Here is a 24950-nt window from a genome sequence, read left to right as displayed (position 1 = left end):
AATGTATGGGAATGACAGATCTTGATCACGTTACCTGTCGATGGCAAATGTCATTCCCATACATTTTTCTAGTTTTCGAAACGCTTGCGATCGTAGAAAGAGACTCGTCGTGCTACTTGGCTACAGGGGCAGATTTTTTTACACCCCCATGTAAGGATAAGCAGAGAGTTTTTAATTTTAATTTTCAAATTAATGCCTCAACGTGGTTATAAGAAAAATGGGACTTTTATTTTTTTATTAGGTACGCCAGTGGCGAAGTATGGAATTTTGACGAAGGTAATCCGTCCCAAAGAAAAGGAAATTCATACCGCTTGATACAAACTCCGGTTTCTCATACATACATGTTATATTCATTACAATAGCGCACACGTTCTATGTGTATCTATGACCGATAGATTTTTAAAAGGTAACCCGGCGGGACTCGGCCTGTATGGACTCTTCGCCGCTGAGGTACGGAACCTTAAAAACTAAGTATGATCTCATTGTCAGCATAATCAGTTTCAATTTGTCGTGAATACCCGACTATGCGATAGTTTATAAGAAGTCGCTTCAGTCTACAACGTGACAGACCAGTTCACAGTACACATAAACACAAGTTTTGCATGCAGTTCAAACTACACGTGGACCTGTCAACGATCTGGTTGGAATCCGGTGCCGATCATGCATAATTAATGTATGCGTAATATCCATGCATCTACACCATAAAATAATTATACCATTGATGGTTAATTCCATCGTGTTGCTATTAATATGTGATAAGTATCTACGTCGCTCTGAAAAATTCTATTGACGTCAGTTTGCTATAATTAAAATACATATAACTTACTATACTCGTAATAAGACGTATGTCTATGAAAGTGGGAAAAAATATAAGTGCACCTTTGTGTACATACAGATACAGACTTATTAACTAAATATTTCCTGCGTAGATTGCTAGCTTAAGCGTAGCCTAAGTGCTTTATGTTTTGTGATGGCTAATCTCCAAATGACATTCTTCGCTATGACCAAACTTCGATCGGAAGTATACAAATTAGCAATCCATATTCGCGGTTTCAGTATTCGAAGCATATATGGATTAAATCTCCCGCGAACGTACGTAGATAGAAAAATAAATATGTTCGGAAAATTTTAGGTAAAATACAGTGGAATTAAGAATTTGTCCTCCAAAAATCAAAAAGGGCTTCTGATATGGAAATAGTATTTAAAACGCAATATTCGCCATACAGGAAAATAAATGAAAAAAATAAAATGACGAAATATCGTAAATTATCCTGTTTACTTCATTATCTAAATTATATTTTATTAGTACTATATTGTACAATAAATTTTGATGGAATAATTAAAGGGTTCAATTTATAAATCTGTCATAAATTCAATAATGAATAACCGATTAACAATCGTAAATCAATTATTATTATTATTTTAATTTAAAAAACCAGTTGAAGGTCTTTAGGTATTTGTTAGTTCTTAACCTCGACCTCCGATCAAATTGCTGATGGCAATCTTTAATTATTACCACCTATCTAATAAATAATAATCATTAGATGGTGGTCTTACTAATAATGGCCAGCGCGCATTGACGGACGGCACGGGAGTGTATTGAGTAGCTTTAACAAGTAGTGTCCTTTGCGATATCGTGAGGGTCTGCCACATTTTAATGTCAGTGCCAGGATTCTAAAAAAAAAAAATTATAATTGTGTGAATTGAAAAGTCGGCGGCAGTCATTAATTTACCCGTAATACTTTTATTTACTTTATTTTATTTTTATTTACATAAATTTTTGTTTTATTCACTTTAAAAACGACGATATCTTTATATCGGCATAGTAGATCTTCATAGTGTACAGCTAAACTACCATCTCGATTACATAAATTTTCAAACAAATAAAAACACTTTTTTACGTCAACAATTGGTTACTTTAGAAGTCACGATGCCACGCACTCACACATACACGAACTTATAACACTACACTTTTTTACGTCGGGCTTAAAAATACTGACGCATAGATAGGTAAATCCGCCATGCGTGGTAGGTAGGTAACCTACCATCCTCCAAAGTGATCTTCAATGTACCTAAAAAAACTGTGTTTGAATACTCCAAAGCAGACATGGAAATTCTTACATTCATTGAAATGTACAGTTACACCTATTACGATTCAATATGTGTTAATTATTCCCATGGGTTCTCATCCCCAGTTTGCGCAGGCCTTTACTTGCTTTAACAAACTCATTGTTCTTTTGGAAAATTACTAACTTGTATTACAAAGCATTTGATTTAAATAATTGCGGTTTACCCGGTCATGCGTCACTTGTAAATTAATGTTTAAGAAAATCTTCCCCTGATCATTATCTTCAGTCTTGACCACAGTATAATTTATTAACATACATTTACGTAGATATACCTTTTCACGGTTTTGTATGCAGAACTAGATAAGTATCTTATGTTGTGTTTAATAGGTAATTTTTATTACCTTTATTTATTTTTTTAACTCATTCGTATCCGGTATTGAATTGCTTTTGTGGAGACACGTCAAATATAGAATAAAATATAGCATAGCGTTATTTTTTTTTAATTCAACTGCAAGTTGACTGCGATCTCACCTGATGTTAAGTGACGATGCAGGCTAAGATAGAAGTTGGCTTACTTAGAAAAGGTCGAAGTTTATTCTACTCATACTTCTGACGCAGTGGCGTGCATAATGTTTCTAACTAGGCACTATATGTAAAAATTGGAAAATTCTTTGTTCAACTATTTAGTATGTGGTCCAACATAGGTTTTTATTGAGTGCTTAGTGCTTCTATGAAGTGCACGCCACTGCTCTGACGGTTTCTATGTATGTGTATGCACACATACACTAAATCGCTTGGCGGTACGTCTTTGCCGTTAGGGTGGTAACCCGTAACTAGCCACAGTCGATGCCTACCACTAAAACAAAGCACAACGTTAGATGATTGCAAAAACGAAAATACGATGAAAAACGATGTAGTGACTGATTACTTGAATGGTACACTGAGTTACATAATAACCTCCTAACCTGCTGGTCTATTCACTAATTTGGTCTTTATTAACAACTCATTAATATAAACATCAAATCTGCTGACAAATGTCATCTACCTACTGTAGGATATCCACGAAGGGTTGTCAGTAGGCATTTGTTATATAAAATCTCAATTTTGCATATTTCAACAAACATACGTCAAAGTTAGTGAATTGGCCTGCTGAGCTAATTTGGAAATCCTAAACTGACAACTGGGAATCGTACCCAGGACCTCTCTGGACCACAGCACTACCAACTGCGCCATCTAAAATCCTGTCCCTGTAGCCAACTGGAACGACGATTCACTTTCTACGATCGCTAACGCTTCGAAAACTAGAAAAATGTATGGGAATGACAGATCTTGATCACGTGACCTGTCGATAGCAAATGTCATTCCCATACATTTTCTTAGTTTTCAAAGCGTTTGCGATCGTAGAAAGAGAATGGACGTGCCACTTAGCTACAGGGGCTGTTTATCCGGTTGTCTGTATGTTTGTCCTACTGTCATCTACACAAACTCTCGGATTTTCATGTTCAAGTAAGTTTAATTCGAAACAATATAACTTTCATTGATATAAAACCTAGTTATTTGGAAAAACCGAGTTCCACCGTTGATGTAATGTATAAAGAGAATACTTTACGGTAAGCATGTTTGTTTACAAAGTTTATTTGATTTATGTTTGCGTGTGTCACATAGTACTGTTGTTGTTTATATTCATCATCATCATTATCAACCCATATTCGGCTCACTGCTGAGCTCGAGTCTCCTCTCAGAACGAGAGGGGTTTGGCCAATAGTCCACCACGCTGGCCCATTGCGTATTGGCAGACTTAACACACGCAGAGAATTAAGAAAATTCTCTGATATGCAGGTTTCCTCACGATGTTTTCCTTCACCGATTGAGACAGCATGGGGGTGCCCATGACAGGTGCATGCCCCGGACCGGATTCGAACCCACACCCTCCGGAATCGGTGGCAGAGGTCATATCCACTGGGCTATCACGGCGGTTGTTTATATTGGTGTGGTTAATTGTAATAATTGTAAAATATAGAAAAAAACGATAATCTAATCTAATTTAATTAAAAGTATGTAAGCTGTCAAGAAGTTTACTAATGTGGTAAAAAATATTTATTGCGTCCTTACCCATAGAACAAAGCGACAAACTAGAATCGTCGTTTATGTATGTAAACTTGTTTCCTTATTTTAATATCAAAGTCCATACTGACGTTATTCAAAGAATACTTAGGAAGTTTGTCACAGCAATCGTAAAAAAAAACAAAGAATTAACTCAATAACTCAATATTATTTGTTTTGTTTATAAAATATTAATATTATATTTTGTATTTTATTAACATTGTAAAAAAAAACAGAAGAAATAAATAAATGAAAAAAAAACCCATAGGATAAATAGCAACGTGTAAATATTTTAAAACAGGTAAGTAAGAGCTTAATTAAAGCTCTTGACGTCATTCAAAGCTTTTTCCGCAACAAAATTCAAGTATCTCATTTAACTTTACTTTCAAATATTCATATATTTCCCAGGGTCAATCATTTGGTTTTTACGTACGAGTATTTTGCGGGAGTGAGTGGAGAAAACTGAAATGTGCAGTAAGCCCAAACTCATCGTAAAACAATGCGGAAACAGGATTTCCAAAGAAGCAAGTAGTCAAAGGCATAAATTATTATTTGTCCTATTACGACCGTGTGTGTTACGACTGTATATAATTAAAAGTAAATTGACAGATCTCCCTCATTGTCTCTAAACTATGCTTACAAAGTATTAAATGAAGTTAATTGAACGTAGTGGGTAAAACACTAAGGACTGGAAAATTACCCCTTTATTGCACACACTTTAGGAAATTTTATAAAGTTTTTACCCAAGTTTTTATTGAACGATCATCATCAAATGATTGTTACTTTGATTTTTTATTGCCCACATTCTGCAAAAGCAATTTGATTAATCACTTCGAACGTAGTGATGACGTAGCTCACTACCCGCACTTAGTGAAGATCCGTTAGGTACGTAATTATCACAATTTCCGGTTTGATTAAGATAGATAATGCATTAGTAGCATGCACTTTAGAGACGCAAAAATACACTGCAGGCTCTCAAAACTGTATTGAAGTAGGAATTTTCAATATCGTATTTGTGTATAATGCCTAAAGTGTTTTTCAGATAGCATAGGTACGGTGACAGTACAAATTTTGAATTTAGAAAATAATTTAAATTTTTGGTAAGTATTAAAAAAAATAAAATGCTTGGTATTTAAAAATCAATATCTGTGGGAAGATTGCTCGTGGTTTTTGTTACATTGGCGATGATTTGCTTTATCTTAAATAACAAGCTAACTTTTTTTCTGTTTTTTATTTGCTACTCGTATATCAACTATGTGAAACATAATGATGCTTTTATAAATGGTTAATCCTTATCTCTTCATATATATGTATGTAATTGATTATTGTCCATGCTGCTAATGCTAATACAAGTTGAAATTAAAAATTTTGAATAAACGCCTAAAGGTCATGAAATTAACTTGAATAACGACTTTTATGATAAAAAAAGGAAAATTATTAACTTACTTACTTCAAATGATAAAACCGCATCAATCAGTCCACGATTACAGACAGATATACACACAAACTTACATCGACGTCAAACTTAAAACACCCTTCTTTTTGCATCGGGGGATAAAAATGGTAAGCGAGCCCTATGTTTACGTCGAACATTGTGTATGTTCAGACGTAAAACGTATTACCTAATTACATTGAAAATCTTCACAATATCTTTGTGGAGATTTTTATCTTTCTTAGATACCCATAACAAATGGAAAATAACTCAAATTATATGTATTATTGTTATTTGCTCGTATTTACATATCGAACGGAATATTTTGAATTGCACGTCCTGCGAGTAGGTATTACGTTGGTATTACGTATAAAGAACTACCTTTGAGCGTCACATAGATAAATAAAACATTTTTAACGTCCAAAAAGTTGACAACTGTTTATCATTTAATGTGCTATTAAGTATTTAATTGGTAATACAATAATATCCGTGAATATACTTAAAATGAATATATGCGTTTAACTTATACATTATACATAAACGGTTTTTTTTATATTCCATATATTTGCAAATTAAACCGGGTGTTAAGACTCATTTGACGTCTTTTAAACCAGTTTCTAAACGTAATTTCAGTTTCTTCTAGATTTTTTATAACATAACTCATTTGTTTACACTAGTAAACTATTAACTAGAAACTTAGGTATCTACTCAACATTATAGCTTACGTTGGAAAATATTAAGATGCTGATAGACTTGAGCATTCACTTGTAATGAGCATTCATGCGAACGTTACATTACAGAAAAATACGAGAACTAGGTACTTGTTTTTCTCTTTTCAGTTCATTACGTTTAGGTAAGCAGTCGGGTTTTTTTTTGTTTTTATAACAATAATTATTTTTCTTTTTGACGTGACAACGTCTTATAATTCGATGGAGAGCAAACTCGAAGAAAGATGACGTCATACGTCGTTCCCTCGCTCTACGGCTGCCAACTTTTTATATAGGAAATAAAGTTCTTAATATTCTGGTCTATGAAGATTATCAAACATAGTATTTTAGAAAAACGAACATTTTCTTTTGAAAAATGCAACCATTCCATCAGTATTTTCTTATGACGTTGTCACTTTCAACTATCAGTAAACCGACTTTACAGACAGCCGATTTTTTTTAACATAACCAATGAGTAATAAATGCAGCACACGCGACCGTCAAGTCTGACATCTTCATGAAGAATATCTTTGACGACCATCGAATAGAGCGTTCGCTAGAATTCTCAAGATGTTCGTAGCAACATTAGGCTCGCTAGGCTCGTCGTTCATTGTTCAATTCGACAAATATAAAAATGGCGAACGCTCGATGTTCTGTTACAAGTAAATAAATCAAGTCTATCAGCACCTTTACACTCGTAACTCTCAATAATATACGCTAACAGAACTTTGGAAAATTAGATAAAAAAAAATAGATAATAACTTGCAACACACCATGATTTGAGTGACCACTGTTTACTATTATATAGTCCGTTTGTTGTTGATCTTGCAAAAAAATGTATAAGTGCAAAAAAGATTCAAAATTTGATTAGAGGTTGCGATTTACATAGTAATTTACGTCGGTATAAGATATTATAACAAATATTTGGACACCTTTTAACAGATGACTGCAGACACTTAACCATATCCGCTTTCCATCGTTGTAAATACTACTACACTGTCCATTCCGTCATTATTTTTTCTCTAGAAATAAACGGAGCTAGAGTTTGGCTTATTAAGTAGAGATTAAAATCGCTCGCCAAATTTTTAAAAATCGGAATAAATTCTCGAAATTATAGTGCAAACATTGGAATAACTGAGAGTAATACTTATAGGTATACAAACAAAAAATAATTTAAACAAATTATGAACACGCATGTTTTTTTAATTTGCTTAAATGATTTTTGAAATTTGGCGGGTGATTTCAGTCTTTACTTTCATTAGCCAAACTCTAGACGTTAATAGATAAACGAAGTAATCACTCAATATTTTTTCATGTACGATCACACTCCATTTTACCGAATTGTCTAATAATATCGATGATTTTATTTCTAATTAGTTTAAGTGACACTTCGATTTTGGTTCCATTTTTGATTGTCAATAGTAGTAAAAAAAACTATCTTCAAGGACGTATTTCAGTTATTTCGATTTTAACACAAAATTACTCAACCGATTTGACATGAAAATGAAATGAGACCAATCAGGAGATCGATTCTTTTTCTTTATACTCGTTGATGTAATATTGGCCTATAACAAGTTATAATACAATTTACAAACTATATTTATTTAACTTTATTTTAAAATAAAATATCAATAACTACGACGTTGCCATGGGAACGAGCGATGTCCCATCGCTGTAACTATACAGAATGCAGGGGCTGAAAGTATATTCTTTTAAACAAAAAAAGACTTTTCCAAATTGGTTAGTAAATGACGAAGTTATGAGGTAACATTAAAAAAAAAATATTTACAAAAACAACACACACGGTTGATTAAGTAATAGATATTTTCATTAATCAGTTCAACATAAAGAGTATAATATAATAGAGGGAAAGAAAGGGTAGAAAACTGTCCGAAATTATAGCAACCACACAAGGTTTAACTTGACGTGAGGCGTGCCTCGTAGCGCCGCACGTCAAGCCGTCGTCGGTCCCGATTTATCCGAATTAATAGGTACATATTTTGATAGTAATCGGTACGGAGTCGAACTATAACCCTTAACTTGCCTGTATTAGATCAGAGTGGCTGTAGACGCGCCTGAGCTATAGAAAACTAGCGGACGCCCGCGACCTGTCCGCTCTTAGATCCCCTTAAATCGTAAAATCCGTTCCTGGATAGAAGCAGCCGTTACTCTGCGGAAGTTTATCATGATTATATAATGATTTATTTATTTTACTATCATCCCGAAACGTACGTAGGAGATCTCCTGAAAATACTCCGGTTTCGGGGTAAAACGTGCGTAGTGAATATTTAGTCGGACCTGGGTGACGTTGTCGCATGGGTTCGTCGGCTTTTCACGGATGATAGCAAAATAAATAAATCATTATAAAATCCGTTCTCGTTCCGTTCGGGCGTCTACCGGCTATAAAGTACCTTCATGCCAATTTTCAACTTATTACGTGAAGTGGTTTTCGAGATTTCAAAATGAGTGATCTTTCGATTTATATATTTAGATGAGGAGGTCTGTACCCCGGACTTGGCAATTAAAAATAGCCTGATGACGGTGTCTAAAAGAAGTGTAAACGAACCTCAAGTCAATGACGTTAAAACGCTAAAAAATGCCGTCTATACCAATCAGATCTATAACCATTAATCTTTAATAACATGAAAAACCGGGTAAATGCGAGTCGGACTTATCCACCGAGGACTCCGTACAAATCATACTTCGACATACATCATAAATAAAAAAAAAAAAAAAATCTGTTTAAGCACCAATGAAGCCTCCGAAAATTTGAACCGTCGTTCAAATTATAAATGTATGGTTTTAGATTTTTCCCTACAGGTACACTGTAATATTTAAGACGATATTACATGCCAAACTTCATATTTCTAGGTTAACGGAAACCCTGAGTTTTGAGGGTCTTGACAGATAACAAAGACGGACAACAAAGTGATACTATAATGGTTTCGTTTTTTCCTTTTGAGGCTCAGAACCCTAAAAATACCAAAAGCTTTACACACTTTTGTATTAACATTATTAATAAACAGGGGTTTTCCAACTTGCGTCACATGTTTAAATGTATATTATGGTTATTTATAGCACAGCAGTTCATAAATTTGAAGGTCACAAAATTTCATTAGCCTTACAAATTGTTTAATGATACCTTAATACGCGCTCTTAAAATATTATTCACTACGCCCGCGACTTCGTTTGCGTGAAATTAAGTTTTTACAGATTGGATCGCGGAAACCAAGGAATAAAATTTAGCCTATAAGTTGCTAAAAAATCTCCTCTATGTTTAATTTTAAAAAGTGTGTTCGTAATTTATTATACAAAACTATAAAACATAAGAAAGTACAGTTATTTTGCGGTTTTAGACATTTAAATTTTATTTATATCTATCATAGATGTTTTGATCATATTGATGTATTAATTCTATTATAAAAACCGCAAGTAGATACTATAATTGAGCAAAACATATACAACTAGTAAGTTGTATAATAAATATAATTATCGAGATGATAAAAATGTGGTCACGGATAACTAAATTAACAACAACGTAGGTCTAGTCTATAAATAAAAGACCTCTATAAAAACTGCATGTTGTTTATACGAGAAGTTACCTTAATAAAGAAAAATATCTAAATGTATTTTTTTCATTAATAACAACCATCAAGAAACAAACCAACAACATATATATATTACTATCCCGTTCCCGTAGGAATAAGGTTATAATATTTTAAAGCTGAAGAGTTTGATTGAACGCGCTTATCTCAGGAACTATTGGTCCGATTCGAAAAATACTTTCAGTGTTATATAGCCCGATTTATGGAGGAAGGCTATAGGCTATATATCATCCCCGTATTTATACGAGAACGGGAACCACGCGGGTGAAACTAGCATTAGTATAGATGTACTCGTAATCTAATATTGGTTATTTAGTATGTGATGTTATTGCAACTGTTAAAAAAATCATACCAACGTACTAAATTAACAGTTAATGAAGTAGGTGTGATTTTTTTTTATGTAAAACGCCATTTTGTCTTTAATGGTAAGGGGGGATGGTAATAGGTGGTGAAACTTACAGGTCTGTTTTTTAAGGCTTTAGGCAGGCGAAGTAAGTCGTCTAGCTAGCAGTTTATAAAAAAATATTTTAGAAAATTATACTCCGATAGTTTGGGATGACTACATCTTTCTACATACTCTTGCAAAATGTGATTAAATATTAACCCGATCGGTCATTGGCCAGTTACGTATAAGTTATAGATGGTAAGTCTTGTTTCAGACTAACCGAAGGTCAATGGCATACGGTTTGAACTTTATAATTTCGTAAGTGTAAAAGATCCAGGGTCGATGATTTATCAACCGATACATTCTCTTTTATATTTTAATCAGGCAATACGCGCGGTTTCCCCGAGTGTTTCCCCTTCTCGTATTCCCATACGGGGATAAATTAGAGCGTATGTTATTCGCTGATAACGTAGCTTTCCATTGGCGAAATAGATTTCCATTGGCGAAATAAATTGGTCCAGAGTTTTTTTAATCACAATAACAACAAACAAATTAACAAAAAATCAAATCTTTCCTTTTCGCAGATTTCAGACATACAGAGTATTATGAAAATTCTCAGGTATGCAGGTTTCCTCACGATGTTTTTCCTTCACCGTTGGCGTTGAGTCGTTGGAGGTGCATGCCCCGGATTCAAACCTACGTCCTCCGCATCGAAGAGATAGGACCACTGGACTATCACGGCTCTAAGTATATACTCGTATATTATCTAATGTAAAAATTTCAACTTTAACAAATAATTAAATCTTAAATAAAGGTAAACTTCTTACAAGCTATTAGCATTGTAGACATAAAACACAACCTAGAGTGCTAAAATCCTGAAAACCGTCTGGGTCAAAATGGTCTATTAGTCGTAACCCGCTAAACACCATCCAAGGTCGGAGTGGTACCTACAGTAACACGTGGTGTTACTACATAATATGTATCTGCTTATACAATATACACATTCATGAAGTGCTTTTAATTATACGGGGTGCTGGGGAGTATTTCCCATAACTCTAGGGTTATATTCTTTAAGGTAAATTAATTAATTTATTTTTTATTTTTTTATTTCTGTACAAGTTAGCCCTTGACTACAATCTCACCTGATGGTAAGTGATGATGCAGTCTAAGATGGCTAACTTGTTAGGAGGAGGATGAAAATCCACACTCCTTTCGGTTTCTACACGACAAATAACGCTAAATCGCTTGGCGGTACGTCTTTGTCGGTAGGGTGGTAACTAGCCACGGCCGAAGCCTCCCACCAGCCAGACCTGGACAAATTAAGAAAACCTCAATCAGCCCAGCCGGGGATCGAACCCAGGACCTCCGTCTTGTAAGTCCACTGTGCATACCACTGCGCCACGGAGGCCGTCAATGTATAATCAGTACATTTAATATTTATTAAAATTATACAAGTATCATTTTATACTACATTCCTACACTTCTTCCCTATCCCTACCATACACTTCCCTACTCCTACCCGGTACCCCTACGTTTTCCCTAATCTACCCCTATCCTACAGGGGTAGATTAGGGAAAACGGGGGGTTTAATTCAATAATTTATTATAATATATGATAATAACTGATGATTTGAAGGAGCAAACAATGTAAAAACTATCACCTGCAACAACGCATTAGCAACATTTCTCTGCGCATGGTAGAAAGACTTCCTACTATGCGATGCTCTGCATAGTGATAGTTGTTAAGTTGGTATAGTTTAACATACGAGTACCTACCCTTCAGACAAGAACCTTTTCCATTTTGTACAATTTGTACCTATAGTGCATACCCTAGTTAAAAACCTTGTGCACGTCACTGTATTTTTGTTAATTGTTTATGTGTTGCCATTACTTAAAAAATAAAGACCTTTCCTTACATTCTTTATTTCGTTCTAGTTGGCAACAGAATTAAACATAATTACTTCTTTCACAAAAAGTTCTACTACTTCTAAAAGTTCTATCAGGCTCGGTTCAGGCCTAGTGTGTAGACAAGCTTTTCATCGCTCACAACGAAGTCAGAAAGCGGGTTTCTGTTCATCAATAATAATTAATTATTATTGCTCATGATCTTGCTAAATTAAATCTCTGATCTATCACTTACCTACCTATAAGAATTTTTGTAGAAAGGACAACCCGTTTTTAATTTATTTAACTTAAAACAAGTTTAAATTTTTTATACCTACAACACATGTTACCAGCTAACGTTATCTACTTGAGAATTAAACACTATGTCACATAATTTGCATTTTTATCTGTATATAAATGTGGTCCTGACCGAATTTCGGTCGTGGCGGCCAATTTCGTCTTAGATCACCTAACTACGCAGAAGATATGTTAAGTAAGGCCAAACAAACACACTACCAGTAGTTACGAGTACTCATAACTAGGGAACACGCTCTCCAGTCTCCATCACTGAATCTGCCTTCCGAACCGGTGGTAGAGCTTTTAGAAATACTCAATCTTAACGTGCTTGTAAACTAAGCCTACTTGAAATAAATGACTTTTGATTTTGAGTTTTGATTCTGAATTTTATTCTGCGTTCAGTGAGAGGAATAAAATTATCGTTTATTAGTTAGTTCTATAAAGATGCTTGGAGGCCGTTGGATCATCTTCCACCTTCACACAGGAAGTAAAACTATAAGAAATGTTAACAGTAATTGTTATCAATTGTAAATTATAATACTGTATGACTTTTTCAAAAGAGCAACTGTTGACTTTCTTGCCGGTATCTTCTCAGCAGAACCTGCCTTCCGAACCGGTGGTAGAATTTACAAATAGTCAACTGACGTGTCAAAAGTGCTTGTAAACTGAGCCTACTTGAAATAAATGATTTTTGATTTTGATTTGATTTATTTTTCCTGTAATTCTAATGATTATTCGAAGGTTTTACATTTCTCTTCTAGACTCTCATACTTGTATTAGGTAGAGAGCCTACGACGGTAGATGCGTTTTAGTAGAGGAGCCGAAGAGGAGATTTTTGGATTTACTTGAGCTTGAGCGCTTGGTGAGTAGGTGCGCTTACCTTATCGGCCCATAGGCGTCCACTGCTGGACATAGGCCTCTTGCATGGACCTCCAAGCACAACGATCTCGAGCCGCCAGCATCCAGCAGCTCCCTGCAACCCGCTTGATATCCTCGGTCCACCTAGAGAGGGATCGCACTGCACTTTCCGGTGCGGGGTCGCCATTCCAGCACCTTGGGACCCCAACGTCCATCGACTCTTCGAACTATGTGGCCCGCCCATTGCCACTTCAGCTTCGCGACTCGCTGCAACAAAAAATAAAACCAACTTCATAAATACTCAACCAGGAAATAGTATATAATTTATTTATCTTGTCCCTATCATCGGTTCTACAAAATCTAATAAGTCTGTCTGACGATCGAGTAATCACACATGCTAACCATGGTGCTAATAAATAGTACACACAATAATGGCACTTGATTTAAATACATCATCACAAAATTTGTTATAACCAGATCTTCGGCATTTTATAAAAGCTGGAAGTTTGTCAGACCTTGTCAAAACTTAAGTAACTCTAGGCCTACCGGCAAAGACGTACCGCCAAGTGATTCAGCGTTCCAGCACTATGTCGTGTAGAAACCGAAAGGGGTGTGGATTTTCATTGCCGGTCAAGGACTAATTTGTAAAGAATAAAAAAAAAGTACGAACATAGGTATTGTCATGTCAGAACATAGGTAAGAATATGTAGTACGCTAGGTATATCGAGTATTGTTTGTATCATTGTACATTTGGGATACACCAGGTTTCAAGGTCGGTCATTATCTCCGTGGTAACTCTTGCAAGTATCTTGTTTCATATTGTTACTGTTTTTCGTAGAGTTGCTATAAAAAAAGGATCTGATTACAGGGGACATGGTTTCTTATATTGTTCTGAAAAATAAATTACAACTAAGAAACCTGCTGAGTGCTGACTCCTAAAGCCGCCGTGGTGCAAAATCTAATACTGCCTAACGTAGATACTAATCTGTAGTAGGAGCAATATAGTTATAAAAATGTAGTCAAATTGAGAACTATTTTTCGAAGTCGGTTAAAAATATTCATCTTTTATAAAATTTGGAAGGTCTAGCATCACAGGCTCAATAATAATAATACGATGAAAAATCTCACAATATATCTGAATGCCAATGTCAACTAAGTCCCTCACTTGACGTCATCGGTAAAATTGATGGATGGCAATCCGACGTTGGTAACATTCGACAACAGGTTTTTTTTTAATTCGAATAATATGTTAAAAGGGACTATAACGGATGCTTAATAAATTTTGAAGTAGAGTTCTTTAACCTGAATTGTCAGCATGATCCGGTGGGATTAGTTTTTTTTTAATTTTGAACTTCACGGACAACTCTTAATTTAAGTTGCCGAATTGCGATTTATGTTCAAAAAATACACGCAAGTTATCTTAACTTTTGGTATATGAAACTTAAAAAGTTAAGAGGTACCCATCTCTTACAGGGATAAGAATGTAATGTGATAATTAAAAAAAAACAACGCTCAAGCTGATTTTCAATTTCCGTACATAATTATGGAAAGGGAACCTTTATGGAGTAACTTTATTGTTTTTTTTGTTTTAAATCATTTATTATTTCGAAAGTCAAGTTACTACCAAATACTTACTGCCTACTAAATGGTCAATGAACTCTTTGTAGTAAAACATTCAAGTTTCTAGTTAAAAGTAAACAACTGTACAACCTTGCACAGTTTATTTTCACAATAAAAGTCCCATTCACTGACTGATCATCAAAACCTTCAGGTACATATACTTCCCGGTGTCCTAGAGTCTAGAAAGGCACCATGGCAAATCTTTCTGCACTGATGCATAGAAAAATAAGGAAATCAGTGTTTAAAATTTCCATTAAATTTATTACTTGAACACATGTTCAAGTTTACAGATAAAATGTAATCGATGAGTGTATAATATAATTTTCTTGTAGATATTTTTTACGTTAGATAGGTTTAATTATCAACCTATATTCAACTCACTGCTGAGCACAGGTCTCCTCACAGAATTAGAAGAGTTAGGCATTAGTCCATCATGCTGGCCAAAGGCGGATTGGCAGACTTCACACACGTAGAGAATTAAGAAAGTTCTCAGGTATGCAGGTTTCTTCACAATGTTTTTCCTTCACCGTTAGTGACACGTGATATTTAATTTCTTATAAAGGTTTAAAGGTTTGCGTATGCTTTATAACTACAATTATTTCTGAAGTAAAGCTGTAATAAGGTCTAAAATAGAGCACGCTTTCTGGGACCTCCCTTTTACTTTAAAGGTGTTCAAATGGTATAGGTAGCAAGAAACAAAGACGCCCAAAGGGCATTCCATTCTTTTGCTGTAAATGAATTTAATTAGAAAACTTTATTAGATGAAAACCTTTTTAAATTAATTTAATTAGAAATGTAGTAGAAAAACTTTTTGTGTGAGTATCCTGGATATCCACGACGTAATGCCTCCGTACACGGCGTTTTGCTGTTCTTAGATGAAGAGGGGAAGGAGGATTAAGATGGTCGAGTTCCTCTACACACTGTACAAAGTATGGTTGTATCCGATAACATACCAACAGACAAGGAACATCGTGGCGATGCTGCAAGGTTTGCAATATAGTCTACGTCGTAAATTTTTAGACGATTATGTTTTATAGCCTGACCAAAAATATAAAAAGGGGTACTATATATACTATATAGGGTTTTATTTTCTTTTCTGCAATAAAACGACGTTTTTTTTCTGGTACTTCTAAGATACAGAATGCACTCCTCGTGCATTTCTTATCCAATTCTGAGCATTATATATTTTTTATTATGGACCAGAAAATAAATTAAAAATACAATATTGAAAAATCGATGTTGATGAAACATTTAATGGATAAGTAATTCAAACCCCTTCAGTAGATACCTTTGCAAACTCTAAATAATCTAGGTTTGCACAAACAAACAAATTTGCACTTAAAATAATTTAATTTAATGAATTACAAAGTTTTCTTTGTTTGATTGACTCCAATAACTTTGCTTTTTAAAACTAACATTTACTTATTATATTTATTAATTAAGTGAAACCATTTTCTTGGTTGTTGTTTATTCACCAATTGTTTTGGATATTGTGGTGTGAGAAGGAAATTCGATAAAATATTTAATTATTTAGTAAGCAAGTAATTTCAGGAAGTAGGGTGTTACAATTACGCTAAAATATGTAATTGTACGAGTACCAAGTGTTATTGCGTTAACTACTTATTTTCGAAAGGAGGAATTACAGAATTGGCCCTTCAAAGTACGCACGTTAGTACTTTTGACATTATTGTTTACCTACTTAGATTTTACTAAGAGCGCCGCGCGGTTTTAGCCGCGTGGTTCCCGTCCCCGTAGGAATACGGGGATAATCTATAACCTGGCCTTCCTCGATAAATGGGCTATCTAACACTGAAAGAATTTTTCAAGTCGGACCAGTAGTTCCTGAGACTAGCGCGTTCAAGCAAACAAACTCTTCAGCTTTATAATATTAGTATAGATATATTCATGGAATATCGGGAAATACTTAAATTTTCATTGTGATGAATTTATCATTATCATCAACCTGTATTGGAGCAGTGTGTGGCAGAGGCGTAGTGATATAGAAACTGAAAAAATGTAATTAAAACAACTTTTTATTTACATTGCAGTTGCGAAACAGGTGAATGAGCTTAACTAACGCTATAATTTTTGGAAATATCGTATAGAAACAAGAATACAGAATTGTTAATAATGGATAAATACAGTATACATACAGTAAGTACCTAGTGTAATATATCTTTATAATATATTTCTTGTTTATGTACTTGCTTGTTATTTCTGGTGACGTTGTAATGACGAAAATTAAAGAAAGTTTGAGGTAAATATTTTGATAGAATCAAATGAATAATTAAGTTCTGATTTAAAAGGCAAACTAAATTTATTTATGAATTCCTAGCAAATAAATCACCATACAATGTGCTATTTTTTTTACTAAATAAAAACGAATGCGATTGCAAAAAATCTATACTTATACTTACGTATAAGAAATCTGAATTAAACATATTATTTTACTTTTATTTTATTTATAGTTAAATTGTAACAACAGGTTCTGTACATTGATGATACTGAAACCAAAAATATTATTTTTCAATTATTGTCTGTCTGTCTTTTTATAGGCCGCGCATAACTCCAAAACTACTGAATGAATTCAAATGGAACTTGACATATTTTGAGTTTATATCTACTATGAAATAACCCAAAGATATTTTTTGATGTTAAAAGTTTGTATAGTAAGTACCTACCCCATTTTGAAAATAACATTTATAAAAATTTTACTATTTAAATATAAAATACACAAAATTAAAATAGTTGCCGTAACTTTCAGCCATTATAGTGTGCCGCCAATCACAGCATTGCTGATCGGCGGCAGAAGTAATCTTGGTGGTAAGTGAAATGTACAACGATTTTTTTATCGTTGGAAATAGGCTAAATAATAAATTAAAAACTATACCAATTTTCACGCGGAGGAAGTTACGGACGTCCGCTAGTACTTACTAGAACCATCTTCCATGGAAAAAGTTCTATGAAAATTCATTTATTAAGATTGTCAACGTCCATCGGCTAATGATGCTGAAAAATATATTATTTAAGATCCTCTCATTAAGAGCTTCCATACGATGCAGTTTGTAAAAGGATTTTTTTTTTCAACTTTCCATCTTACCCCTATAAGTGAGATTTCGTTTATTCACCTTTGCGTTTGGCTCACACGAATTTATTTTTTAACTTCATAGGTCCAGTAGATTCGGAGAAAATTGACGAACATTCAGATGTGCACAAGTGATCTTATTTAGGGTTCCGTTTTTATACCTACGTACCGTACATGCGTAACCCTAATAAGTATAGATAGTGATATAATCTTATATTAACAGCGAATATACGAAGGGACGGAGACTGACGTACATGGCAATTCTAAATCCTTCTTATTTTACATACAGAACCCTAAAAAGGTCTCATTGTGACGCATGTAACCACTATTTTTGTTACTTTAATTTGAATATTTTAAAATGCAGTAAAACAAATGTACAAAATCAGACTTCCCACCAAAGCAAGTTTCAAAAACAATAGGGGTCAAATGAAGTTATTACTAGCAGGAAAATTATAAGAACAATGATAATTTTTATCTTATAAAGTCTAATAATATAATTATTAATAACTTCTAAGAGGCCTGTTGCCTTCTTTACTGGAATGTTACTAAAATGTAAGATGTTTCTACGGTATCGTAAACATACAACTATTAACATAAGGGTTGCAGGGAGGAGCTGGATGCTGGCGGCTCGAGACCGTTGTGCTTGGAGGTCCAAGCAAGAGGCCTATGTCCAGCAGTGGAAGTCCATCAGCTGATAATCCTACTAATATTATAAACGCGAAAGTTTGTATGGATGTTTGGATGTATGTTTGAATGTTTGGATGTTTGTTACTCTATAACGCCGCTACTACTGAAGATATTTAGCTGAAATTTGGAATGGAAATAAATTTTACTCTTAATAAACACATAGGCTACTTTATATCCCATGGTTTCCCGAGATTTGCGAAAACTGATGATTTTGATGATATGAATGTTTGTTACTCTTTTACGCCTCAACTACTGAACCGAATTAGCTGAAATTTTGTATTAAGATATATTATAGCCTGGACTAACACATAGTCTACTATTTATCCCGGAAAAATCAATGGTTTCCGTGGGATTGGTGAAAAACTAAATTCCACGCGGACCAAGTCGAGGCGTCCGCTAGTGATGATGATAATTAAACATTCAAAACCTATGTACTACTACTTAGATGAGATACATGACAGCCTAGTGGATATGACCTCAGCCTTCGATTTGGAGGACGCAGGTTCGAATACGGTCCGAGGCATGCACCTCCAACTTTTCAGTTATGTGCATTTTAAGAAATTAAATACCTAATAATTTTCTTAATTCTCTACGTGTGAGAAGTCAGCCGATCCGCATTTGGCCAGCGTGGCGGACTAAGGCCTAACGCCTCTCATTCTAAGAGGAGACTCGTGCTCTACAGTGAGCCGAATATGAGTTGTTAATGATGATACTACTTAGATAAATAGATAATACTTACTTAGACATACATGTACACATTTCGTGTAATATTGAACAGACTGGTGTTATTTTGAGCAAGTTCATGATGTACAAATTACAATGAATAACAATCTTGCAATCATGATAATCTTTTGCCGGATGATGTGATAATATAAAGGTACAACATTAGGTCTCGGTCTCGTTCAGATGGTTAGAATTTTATTTTCAAGGAAAACGATAAAAATAAGGAAAATTAACAAAAGCGCCTAACATGGATAGTGATTATGGAAAAATTTGGAAATGAGATAAATTACCTGGATTAATAAATGGACTTTTACCCGGAAAAGTCCAACGTTTCTCCGGGATTTTTAAAATATAATTTCTCGCAAACGAAGTAGCGAACATCCGCTAGTTTGTGGATGTCCGCACACATAAAGTGTAGTGTGTATAAAAAAAAAACAAAAAAATATCTTCGAAAATACCCGTAATGGACGGACAACTTGCGATAGTCATATATACTATATATATATTATTATAAAAGCTGAAAGTTTGTGGAGTAAGGTATGGACTACGGTAGCCTTGGAAGGTAGTACTAGCCAGTTCTAAGAGTCCAGAACCTCAAATCATTACCACTATTAGATTAAATTGAATTATGACATAATCTTGACCTTTCAAAAGTGCTTGTAAACTAAGCCTAATTGAAATGTTTACTTTAAAATAATATTTTTGTGTGCAATAAAGTGTTTCTTCTTTTTTTCTATTTTGTTTAAAGTTTTCCTCGGCATAATATGAAAAATGTCCCCAGTCGACAGTCACTCAACTTCGCGACAACCATTATAATTTTCAATTATTGTTTTTCCTTTACCTCAATTAATTTTGATTTAAAAACATGGCCTCCGTGGCGCAGAGATATGCGCAGTGGATTATCAAAACGGAGGTCCTGGGTTCGATCCCCAGCTGGGCCGATTGAGATTTTCTTAAGGGAGGCTACGGCCGTGGCTAGTTACCACCTTACCGCCAAAGACGTACCACCAAGCGATTTAGCGTTCCAATACGATGTCGTGTAGAAAACGAAAGGTGTGTGGATTTCCATCCTCCTCCTAACAAGTTAGCCCGCTACCATCTTAGACTGCATCACATTGACTAAAATCTCACCTAGTGGTAAGTGTACCACCAGGTGAGATAGTAGTCAAGGGATGACTTGTTAAAAATAATAAATAAAAAACAAAAATTTCATAATAGAATATTAGAGACAATTGATAACGGTCAAAAACCGTTATTATATTAAAAATGAATTATTTGTAGTTTGCAGTAGATAATTGCCAAATATTTGAACACGAAATATTCAAGCATTTGGCAATGTGGTCGTAAACTAGGTATATAACTCGATTTCCATTGCAAATCAGCATTTACACTTTTAACTTGCATAGGTCAACGTCTTCACTTCTGACACCTAGGTAACGTCAATTCATTAATGACGTCATTTCATTAAAATTTTTAATGATAATTAAAAACTATTTAAGTCCTGCTCTACTTGCAAATTACATAGTTTCGGGGGCAATAATATCATTGTCTTCTTGAAGAAGTAATTAACATTTATAATAACAAACAGAAAATGATGTATTTTAAAGATAGGTTCCTCTTAGTAAAATCTGCTTTTCGAAAAATCTGCAACATTACCTTTTTGAAGTGTTTGTAAAGAAAGTCTACGTCATCGGATGGAAAATATTCTTCTTGTTGGAATAATCGATTCGACAAGAATTAAGACAACTCAAACTCGTGTCTCAAACAGTGAAGGAAAACATCGTGAGGAAACCTGCACATCAGATAATTTTCTTAATTCTCTGCGTGTGTGAAGTCTGCCAATCCGCATTGAGCCAGAGTGGTGGACTATTGGCCTAACCCCTCTAATTCTGAGAGGAGACTCGAGCTCAGCAGTGAGCTGAATATAAGTTAATAACCAACTAAGGTTTCCGGAGGCTACACATAATAAAATATTACTTATACTTTCTTGAAGAGTAATGTTTACCAACAAAGAAGTTATAAATGAAGGTAGAAAACACAAGTCATTTCAAAACTTATTTATTTTAAACTATTAGTTTGTTTATAAAATGTTAAATAAAAAGTGTTAACCATATGTAATTGTTCTAAGATTATTAATCAAATTTATTTTCATTAATTTAAGAACAACATAATTTTATTAATTATTAGGTGTGAAATGATTAGTGATTGAGTGATAGTGACTCATTTTTAATTTGATTGTAGGTAAACAGTACTCATCAAGAAAGACTGTAGTATAGGTATTTGCGTGATAATAGTAAATCTATGTCTTAGAACATAAAAACTGGATTTAATATCAACTCGTACTTCTTATAATTGACTGATCTCGACCGACTAGCCTTGACACGCGTCCCCTCTAGAAACAATAATAGAAATACACACAATGTATTTTCTATTAGGTATTTGTATGATCATTGATATAAAATCAACCTTGTGATTAGAGACGTCTTCTATTTTTTAATTCTTTCGAATAATACGACAGTTTAAAAAAAAAAGAATTGTAATCTTCTTTAATATAAAAATGAATCGCAAAATGCGTTAGTAAGCGCATAACTCAACAACGCCTGGACCAATTTAGCCAATTATTTTATAAAATGTTAGTTGAAGTTATAGGATGGTTTTACGGCGAGAAAAATGCAAATAATTGCCTGAAAAACTATAAAAATAGCCCTTTTCTTTTTCCCATACAAATGTTTTCTAAAACTAAAACGTACTCAATTTGAGCTTTATTGTTATTGTTTAAAGTTCATATTAATAATAATTAGAAAACGGCGTAGGGGTAGAGTAGAGGTAGGGTAGGGGTGGGGTAGGGTAGGGGTAGGGTAGTGGGGTAGTCGCGGGCGTCCGTTAGTTGTAAATAATGATCAATATTTTTTTTTTCTTAATTTGATCTGAAATCAGTCGACCGAAAAATGGCGTTGGCAGACCTAGAGACCACTGTCCTTCAAATCTACAAAGAGGCACGTCTGCCCGTTTTAAACTTTTGACTCTATTAGCAGTCAGTAGCCCACAAGCCAGTGGGTTTGAATGTTTTAGCTAACGTTTTAATTTCGATGAATCCATTTAGTTAATGTTAGAACTTTGGCCGAAACGGCGTTCAATTCCGCATCCCGCAGCGCGAGCATAAGGCACAAGGCGCAAGGAGTCAAGTTGAAGGCGCGTGAATACGATGTGATAAAAGACGCCGAGGGAGTCGCGCGGTGCCAGTACGACCCCACCTGCCATACGTGCGCAGGCGTCAGTTTTCCGTTCCGTGAAACTTGCGCGCGATTCGCGCATTCGAAGTACAGCGCCCCACCGTTTCCTCGGTATCGGACAATTGCTGTCCACTCTCGGTGTGTGTCTGTGCTCTAAACTGGACAACTGGAGAATCACGACATTCCGAAACGATCTCTCTCAGGTGAGAACTAAACGATATGCCGTAATTATGAAATCAGTTTACGTTCTAAGTAAATCATGTGATTGAGAATGACGAGTTGGATTAAGAATTGTCTATGTACTTTTGAGCACACATGTTCCAGTGATACTGTTTTAGTTTGATTATTCCATTATGGATTCTATTTTTAAATTCTAAAACTTCTTTTATTTTTTTTAATTAAAACCTTGTATGTATTTAATATTTGGAGAATGCATTACATCACACGAGTTGTTGATTCATATATTTTTCGAGGTTCGAATACGCTAGTCTAGAATAGTAACAAGCAATAATATCATGGTTGTTTAGTGCTAATTGTATTAGATGTTTCTTTGAATCACTGAGCTATAATGTAAGCAGTACTCGTAAGTACGGAATGATGACTACTTAACCTACTAATTAAGCGTTGTCTATTAAAATCATTACACAATAGAATTGACGGTAGGTAATAAATAGTAATGTCAAGATAAAGAATGAAAAATTAAAATTGAAATTGTTATGATCAAAGGTCAACTTGGTGACGATAAACAAATGGAAAACAATGATTTCGTAATGTAGCTTATAAAACGTAGTAAATCAGATACAAAAATAAATAGTGACCTTCACCAGATGATAAAGCATCAAAATTATTACAAAACATTCAAATTGTATATAAATAAATAGTTAAACGTAGTATTAACCAGGAAAGTACGTATCGTTTGTTGCAAAACTGTAGACCTCAACAGATGAGTACACTCGCTAGGTCAAATAGAGTAGTGTATAAGGTTATAATGAAGACCGTTCATTAAACGCAATAATCTAAGAAAGGAGCTCGGTTTTGAAGCCAAGGATCCATCAAGGCGTTTTGCAGGCGTTAGTATTCGCCCCGCGTGTGGCGCAGAGCGATGGACATGTGACGTAAGGTCACGTCGATCGACGCCTGGCCACTGACATGATATGAGATTAACTCCTTACTATAGTCTCTGACACCATTGCGAGACACCTCATAAATTATTCTATTACAATCAGTTATTAAGTATGATGACCTATCTACAGTCTTCACGGATGACGAATCCCTTGAGTTGATAGATGGCCTGAAATTAACAGATCTGATTTGATAAAATTACGTTGAACACTGAAACATATTGCTGTATTAGAAATAAATAATACTTCTAAATATTGGATAGAAGCAGGCGTTACTTTGCGGAAGTTCATCATGATTATATAATGATTTATTTATTTTGCTATCATCCGCGAAAACTCGGCGAACCCATGCGACAACGTCACCCAGGTCCGACAAAATACTCTCTACGTACGTTTCACCCCGAAACCGGAGCATCCTCAGGAGATGTTGACTCTACAACGTGCAATTGCACGTTGTAGAGTCAACATCTCCTGAGGATGCTCCGGTTTCGGGGTGAAACGTACGTAGAGAGTATTTTGTCGGACCTGGGTGACGTTGTCGCATGGGTTCGCCGAGTTTTCGCGGATGATAGCAAAATAAATAAATCATTATATAAATAATACTTCTTCGGCAATGTATTGTCCGATCGATATAGAATAAGTCTCGATGCAGTTAAATAATCTAGGGTCCATTGATAAAATTGTAACAGTATCTATTTAAACATTTCTTTGACAAAATAAAATGAAATAGAATATATGCATTAATAAACAGATAAGTATTATATATTATAATGTCTCTGTGAAAAGGTTAAAGCTAAAAATGATTTTATCTTGACATACATTTATTGAGCCAGTAAACATTGAGGAATTAATTAAACAAACGCTTGAAACTTGATTACCCAATATTTTCTAAGCTGCCTCATAATCTAGTGACCCATTGACAACGTGTGCGATAAAATATTTCTTGAACTTCAATTTTAAATGGTGAGTTGTTAGATCGCAAGCGATTAGTAAGGTTTAGATTTATATCAACAGGGATTGTGAAATTATCAGATAACTAGCTAACACGGTAAACATTGACCTGCTATGTAAAACTAAAATTGAGAAATAAAGGGGGTGGTGGGGATAAGAGGTTGACAATTACCCTATGACACTACCAATAT

General features: G+C 34.6%; 2 protein-coding genes across 6 annotated transcripts in view; one reads left to right on the top strand and one right to left on the bottom strand.

Annotated features, from left to right (window-relative positions):
- Window positions 1–1264: 1264 nt before the first annotated feature.
- Window positions 1265–16445, bottom strand: LOC128198259 (uncharacterized). 4 transcript variants are annotated; one of them, XM_052882580.1, is made up of 3 exons: window positions 16248–16445; window positions 13362–13606; window positions 1265–1674 (listed from the first exon to the last, which is right to left on the bottom strand). In XM_052882580.1, exons 2-3 carry the CDS (start codon window positions 13581–13583, stop codon window positions 1513–1515), a joined length of 384 nt encoding a protein of 127 aa, XP_052738540.1. In that variant the 5' UTR covers window positions 13584–13606; window positions 16248–16445; the 3' UTR covers window positions 1265–1512. The 4 variants fall into 4 exon arrangements, 3 of the variants coding, with proteins under 3 accessions (XP_052738540.1, XP_052738538.1, XP_052738539.1); XM_052882578.1 differs by lacking the exon at window positions 16248–16445 and adding an exon at window positions 14642–14923; XM_052882579.1 differs by lacking the exon at window positions 16248–16445 and adding an exon at window positions 14258–14446.
- A 6221-nt stretch (window positions 16446–22666) lies between these two features.
- LOC112055526 (elongation of very long chain fatty acids protein AAEL008004) overlaps window positions 22667–24950 on the top strand; it is a 49583-nt gene continuing 47299 nt past the window's right edge. For both annotated transcript variants that reach the window (XM_024095682.2, XM_024095684.2), the window contains exon 1: window positions 22667–22890. The gene's annotated coding sequence lies outside the window, so the exon portion shown is untranslated. The remainder of the gene's footprint in view (window positions 22891–24950) is intronic.

This window comes from Bicyclus anynana, chromosome 7, assembly GCF_947172395.1.
Source record: "Bicyclus anynana chromosome 7, ilBicAnyn1.1, whole genome shotgun sequence".
NCBI classification, from domain to species: domain Eukaryota; kingdom Metazoa; phylum Arthropoda; class Insecta; order Lepidoptera; family Nymphalidae; genus Bicyclus; species Bicyclus anynana.
This window is presented reverse-complemented; position numbering and strand designations above follow the sequence as displayed.

Coding starts and splice junctions, on each gene's coding strand:
- LOC128198259 (XM_052882580.1), bottom strand. CDS start 13,583: ATGGGCGGGCCACATAGTTCGAAGAGTCGATGGACGTTGGGGTCCCAA. Junction 1,675..13,361: donor GACGCCTATGGGCCGATAAG/GTAAGCGCACCT, acceptor TTTTTTTTTTAG/AATCCTGGCACTGACATTAA.